At 37.4% G+C, this 7147-nt stretch overlaps 1 protein-coding gene across 1 annotated transcript; it reads right to left on the reverse strand.

Annotated features, from left to right (window-relative positions):
* Nucleotides 1-224: 224 nt before the first annotated feature.
* Nucleotides 225-3048, reverse strand: LOC142159481 (E3 SUMO-protein ligase KIAA1586-like). The gene is made up of 2 exons (XM_075214380.1): nucleotides 1441-3048; nucleotides 225-260 (listed from the first exon to the last, which is right to left on the reverse strand). Exons 1-2 carry the CDS (start codon nucleotides 3046-3048, stop codon nucleotides 225-227), a joined length of 1644 nt encoding a protein of 547 aa, XP_075070481.1.
* Nucleotides 3049-7147: the final 4099 nt, after the last annotated feature.

The following is a 7147-nucleotide window of genomic DNA, read 5'->3' on the forward strand; positions in this document are numbered from 1 at the left end:
GTCCTGGGTTTCTCTTTAGTATGCTTGTTTTCAGACGTACCATTTGCAATAGCTATTGGGCAGGTGTAAGTGATAGATCATCTCCACCCACGAGCATATAGTGTCTTTTTAGTTCCTAAATTAAATATATTGGAATTCATTCCATGTATTATTGGCAGCTGAGTTAACTTTCTTTATATATATTTGTACAATCAAGTACTATTTGTCAAGTTGTCTGTGCATGTCTAGAAGTGCAAGCAGAAATGTGTGTGTTTACACACCTGGAACATGATTAAAAAGAAAATACAGGTTCTAAATAAACATGTAAGGCCTATTTTGGGTTAAACGGAAAAATGGATCCCAGTCCTATGTGTAAAAATGCAGCTGCACAATTACAGTTGTACATTTATATTTTGAGTTTCACATTTCTTAAGATACATGAGATGTGGCTGTCATAATCATGATCAACAACTTAAAATTACAACAGGCCTCTGGTACCCCAAAAAATATGCATCCTAAAATTTGTATCTTAAGGAAAGTCAAAATCGTATCAATCTATATAGGGCATGGTTGGCTTTTGTCAAAAAGCCTCCTCTGTACTGAACTTACATATTAATACCCATGAAACACCTTTCCAAACACAAGAGGCCACATATTTCTGTAGTTTGGAGCTGGTGGTGGTGGTATTTCTGTAGCGTGAGGGTGGCAGTGGTGGGATTCAAAAAAATGAACAACAGGTTCTATGTCCTAATGACCATTTTAACTATACCAAAAGATATACCGATAGGTAGTCTAACAATTCACGCATTAAATACTGCAATAAGAACAGTAAAAGAGGTAAAGACAACTAGATTATGTGTAACGTAAGATTTTAAATATTAAATACCTCATAAACAGTTAGTGAAGATATTTCCATATTGCTGTTTGATTGGCGTCCTCACTTGCAATTTTCTCTGCTTTTATCCGAGCATCATCAGCTGTGTGATTTACCCTTAACCATCTTTGCACTGTAGGAGTAGGATTCCATTCCTTCAGCGGTAAGCCGATAAGACCGATAATCATAATGTTTGATATATTGGAAACAGTTAGCCGACTTCTCTTCTCAGAACATATAATGTTCATCTTTGAAAAACCCCTTTCTGCTTCTGCTGAACTTACAGCAATTGTTCTGACAATATTTCTAGCTCTTTGAACACTTTCAGGAATTGAATAGTTCTTGTTGCTTTTTAACACATTTTCCACAAAATCTCGATACTCATTAATCTCAATTTGGTAATTGAAAAATGTATTAAATACATGCAATTGCTCTTCAGCTGCTTTCCATGGAACTATTACTTCTTCAATATTCCAGTAATCTGGCTCCAAAAACTTGAGAAATTGTAATGTATTACTATCATCAAATTGGCTACAACTTGCTTTTAAATTTCCACAATCCATTAATCTTTTTTTTAAATTCGTTACAATGCCTTTTAAGAGTGTTTTCCGAGGAAGGCCAACAAACCGATGATTTTCTACAAAATCGATTTTTTTGTAGCTTTCTGAAGTAATTAATTCATTAACCTTTTTTTCGTATGGACCCTTTTCTTTTTCAAGCATTTCAAATGCTTTAATAGATTGAATCACAAGTTTTTCAGCCTTTATTATGTCTGTATTTCTTGCTTGCAGTGCATTGGAAAGCAGAGAAATTTCGTTTAAAATATCAATCATTAATGCCAAATCAGTTAAAAAAAATATATTTTTAAGACGGGTAGCCATACCCAAGTACTTGGCATTTGAAGAAAAATAGTGATGTAGTGCAGGATAAGCGCGCCACACAGCTAGGGTTAACCTTAAACTACAGGCAGCCCATCTTGGTCCCAAAATTCTACCAATCTTAATAATTTCAATTCCAAGTTGTTCGGATATTTTGGTAAGTTCAATCTGGTTCTTATTGGATTGATGAAAAATAGTATATATCTTATCAAGGAATATTTTGAAATGATTTACTTGCTTTATTTCCTTTATTGAGTCATCTAAAACAAGTTGGAGGCGATGGTTTAAATAGTGCCATATTATTATGTTTGAGAAGTCTTTTGTGATCCTAGTGCTCACTCCAGATTTTCGCCCAAGCATAACACTTGCACCATCAGAGCAAAATCCGATTAAATTTTTTTGTAAGTAGTTCTTGGTAAGCCCAATTTTATGTAAGCTTTCCAGAACTGAAGAACATATTGTCTCTGCATCTTGTTTTTCCAATTCAACTAGCTCAACAAAAATTGTTGGAGATGAAACTGAGTCCTCAACTTTTAAGAACAGTATTATAACTGGTTTGCAAGATATAGTTGAAGCTTCATCAATAATCAAACATATTTTCTTATCTTTTGCAGTAATTTTAGTAAATATTTCTTTTTTAATTTCCTTGGCAATAAAATCTACTATTTTCACAGCAGTTTTACGTGAATGCAATCCTATTCCCATATCTAATCCATTTTTCATTTGCAGTTCGATCTCATCTTCTATGTCTGAAAATGGTTTACATCTTTTTGTCAGGCTGTAAATTGTATTAAATACTCTACAAGTAGTACTGAAATATTTTTTATTCATTGTATCTACTACGTTTGTTATAGTATCCTGCTCACGTATTTTGAAGTTGTCTTTACAAATGTTATGAGCCTTTGATGAAAAATGTTCTTTCATTTTTTTCCTTAGAGAAGCTTGTTGTTCCATCCTATTTTTCCCTGGTGCCTCAATCTGATAACCTTTCCACTCTTTTGACACATGAACACTTTTCTCTTTTATGAAATCATATTTCGCACAATACTTACAACCTAACTTTTTGTTACAAATGCCCAGGCCTTCATATTTTTCTTTAAAATGTTTATATTGTTGCACTGACCAGCATTCCGGAAGACTGTCTGCAATATTGGAGTTGTTGTGATTTTCTATTTCAATTGACGTGCTGCTTTCTTCACACTGTATTGGTTGTGCTAGTGACTGTGTTGAACCTTCCAAGAGCAATTCTGATACAACAGCAGAATCTGACTTTGTTTTCTTATTGAAAAAATCTCTCAAAGTATGTTGCCTTTTCATCCTTGTTTCAAGGGCTACATAAAAAACATAAAAAAAATTGTATATAATAACATTTATTTATGGACATGGAAGTAGAAGCATACATCTCAGCCTCACTCTAAGTACAGAAGTCATGGTCACATGGCAGCATGAAGAATCTTCATCATACTACTGCGCCATTTTGATTCCCCCCTCCACCACTACAGGCTAATTAAAATGGCTCCTCTCCTCTCTGGCCAGCCCTCAGCCAGCCCAGCAACCAGCCCAGCCATACTGGCTTCCCTCTCAGTCTCTCCCCAATTTGTGCAGCTACCTGGCAGCCCCTGAGCTAACCTTCTCCTCCTCAGCAAGCTAGCAGCAGCCTTCAGCCGCCCTTCCCCTCTCTTGCCACATTAAACACTGCAGTGAAAATAATGTGCCTCAAAGGTGTTAGTCTCGTTCCATATATATATAAAGAAAATAACAATCAGCTCTCATGTTGATAAAAGGAAAACAGTGCAATCCGTTACTTACATATAAGTTTAGTAGATTCCAATTCCGCCTGATGTCACCACAATGAAGACTACTGCACTGCGTGTCCAAACTTTACACCTTCCAAGTTTTTTCACAGTAGCGGTGTGCCCCAAGTTCTATTCAAATATGAAGGCGAGTGTACTCCTCACTGTTTAGCCCTCTTTCCGCCTCATAACCAAGCAGACGTATGTAGGTTGAAAGATTCCAATTCTGTTCACTGTCACCTCGCGGGAACCATCAAAAACGTATAGTGGTCAAATTAACCTCCAGAGATACCTGTAATAGCGCGGTATCCCAAATGCTGTTGCAGTGTAAAACAAGTGGTCTCCTCGTTAGTCAAGCTCCTTCCTCTCACAGATTGAGCAGACAGATGGATCTTGAATAAAATAACTTTATTCTACATACAGATAATGACAGTTTACACGCTGTCATCAAAGTAAAACACTGTTTAAAATGTCAAGTGCCAAAGTATCAAATGATAGCGGACCTCTGCGTTTCGTTCTATAAAGAACTTTTTCAAGAGCTATTAAACTGATTTGTCCAGGCCAGCAGGGCAAGCTGCAGTGCACAAGATGTAAAGCCGCATAGCAGGCCAGCAAACGGTTCTGCCGAACCGCAAGTATTTTAGGAATGGGTTCTATAGAACCGGTGCGAACCGGCTGAATCCCACCACTGCAGTGGGGGTATTTCTGTAGTTTGGGGCTGGTGGCAGAGATATTGCTGTTGTGTGGGTTGGTGGTATTACTGTAGTGTGTTTGGAGGATAGTATTTCTATTAAGAAGGAGAGGGTATTGTTGTAATGTGGGGGGATGGTGTTGCTTTAATGTTGAGGAGTTGTGGAGTCAAATAGTGTAACTGAAAGTTCAGGTAGGAGAGAAACTTTTTGCCATCTGACTTGATTATGGTAGGATTGTCTCAAACACTCAGGACGTTGTCCTGATTACAAGGAGGTTCCTCTTAAGCCAGATCCCCCACATGCACCTAATGGTGGTGTGCACAGAGTTGCCACTGCGTTTGCAGGACAAGTGGTTGGAGGATGGCCTAACATTATCTAAAGTGATAGCTCCACCCCTTGTGTGCTGATTTCTCCCACACCAGTGGCGCGCCTCCTGTTGACACCTCCTACTGACAATTTGCCCACACCCAACACATTTTTCACAATATTTTCCAAGGCCACTTTAAATTCCCAATCCACCCGTTGAGACAGTCATGTGTATAGCAAGCCCCCAGTACACAGTAAATGCTCCACAGTTTTTAGTATAACCTAAAGTATAGTACAGTACAGCCTTTTCACAGTTTGAATATATGGTAACCATAGGACTCACTTTCTTCATCTATTAACACTGAGGCCATTCATTCGAATTTAAAGAGGATCAGATCTGCTGCAGTATATTAGAGTCAGATTCTTGTAACAAGTAGTGCCGATACCAGGTCAGGTTCTCTGTAAGTTTGAATGAAAGTCAATGGCAGCATGAAAATCCTAGATAATAGGGCCTCCAAATTCACAGGTGCTTAGCACATAATAACCAGTGTGGATTGGACAACTTTATTTCAACCCATATTTAAATGGCTATGATATGTAGATTATGAACTTATTTAAAGAGTTTTGTCCTTATAGCCCTGTTGCTCTATGTGGTCACAAATCCAGCCTTCATTAGAAATTATAGCTAGAATTCAAGTCTTGATGGCTCAGAGGTTGGTACCTATTACAAATAATTATATTGTTTATTTTATGATTTCCCCCCTTCCTCTTGAATGCAAATTACATGACCAACCAAAGAGACAAGGATGAGGCAATAAGTCATTAAGAATAGGAATTTATGAATTTACAAAGTAGTAATGCCTAAATTATTGCATAAAAATGTAAGAAAACCATAGATGTAAAGGAGACCTCCTATAAAATCTATTTGAGATGGTACTTTGTACCTGAAAAAAAATCTTATTTATCCTAACTCCACTACTTTGTGTTGGAGACAATGCTCTGTAATTACACAGAAACTCTTTCATAGGAAGTGGTATGAATAACTGTTGGTGTCGATAGCTCCTATACACAAAACTCAGCACATACTCTGTAACATTGGAATGCAGAGCTGATAGTTATATATTGTACACCAGGTTTATTGTGTGTCACTTGACTCTGTTTTTCCACAAACTCAGAGCAGTCTTTATTATCAGACCTGATATCTCCCCTAACAGATATGATAACTGTGGTTTCTGAGAGGACTACAAAAGGGAGAGTCATGAGTTTTGTAAGAATATACATAGTTATATAGGACCCACTATTATATGGGAAATTCTATTCTAATTTAAACTATATATAATAAACAAGTTAACCCGTGCATGATACTCATGCATTCTAGTCAAATCAAGCTACTTAAGGTGTTAAAAAGGTTCTTGTCATGCATTTGGGCCTAGCCCAGGCCTCCTCAGGGGAAGAGCATTACTTCCCGACGCAAGCGCCCTTTTTTAACGTGGTTTTGTCCACATGTTACCACCTCATCATTTTTCTCCATCACTTCATCCTTCATCTTCATCGCCACATCCTTCATCAAGCTACTTAAGGTGTTAAAAACTCCCCATTGTCACGCCCGGCAACCACCAACCACTCCCAACTGTCACTTCTCCTTCAGGAAATATATAGGTCAGTGTATAACTCTGCCCAGAAGGTGGCGCTGCAGCTTGGGTTTTTTCCCCACACACGCCACTAGGCATTTATATAGTAGATAATTCTACTAGATAAAGAGTGCGTCCAGCGCATTTTATCTCACATTCACTTCATGCACAATAGTCACTTTATATTTCACCATCTGCCATTATTTTAGAATGTAAAAATAAAAGTTAAGTTTTATTATCCTATATATGGTACAGAATTATATATTTCCTACGACTCTGGGGAGCCGCAGTGCATATTTCTTCAAACATCAACTTTTGTTTTTTCGATATAATGATGTAGATAGCACAGTAAGAAAAAAGTATGTTTAGAATGTTAAAGAATAAGTCAGCACAAAACTTAAAATTGAAGAAGTTATTGTCCATCCCAAATATTTACGTACCTGGCGACTGGTGCTCATGAGGTTTAGCAGGTTCTCCAATGTATGAGAATCTGCTGGTACACTCCTGAATCCTGCATGCACCCTGCTGCAGCATGATGTCAGTGTACAATATGCTTCCTGTTTAATAAAAGACTGGCTCACAAGGGCTTCCAGAATACCAACCCTCCAGTAAGAGAATTTTGGGCAGAAAATAACTTGTGATAACTTATTCAAAACTGTTCAGTTTTGTATTGCATTAACCTTTTTAGTGGGGATCATTGTCTCCAACAGAGATCCAAAGATGATCATAAACAGAACATTGCTGCTATGATGACAAAATTGCTATGTGGAATTTGAATTAGCAGTACACCTATCCATAGCATTTCAACTGGAGACATTTACAATGTTTAAAACAAGCACAGCATAGCGCATAATAATGCATATTTTAACATCCAGCGCATAAAATTGCCCCAATAAACAATTTCAAGGTTTGGTTTTTTTTATACAACCCTTCATGTGTATCACATTTAGCATTTTTACCTGGGATGCCAAAACGCTATAGCCCAGCACTGCAA

This window comes from Mixophyes fleayi, chromosome 5, assembly GCF_038048845.1.
Source record: "Mixophyes fleayi isolate aMixFle1 chromosome 5, aMixFle1.hap1, whole genome shotgun sequence".
Taxonomy (NCBI): Eukaryota; Metazoa; Chordata; class Amphibia; order Anura; family Limnodynastidae; genus Mixophyes; species Mixophyes fleayi.

Bases quoted from the DNA above. Each gene is read 5' to 3' on its own strand.
- LOC142159481 (XM_075214380.1), bottom strand. From the start codon at position 3,048: ATGAAAAGGCAACATACTTTGAGAGATTTTTTCAATAAGAAAACAAAG. The intron at 261-1,440 runs GTAACGAATTTA...ATCATGTTCCAG, and splicing joins AAACACTCTTAAAAGGCATT to GTGTGTAAACACACACATTT.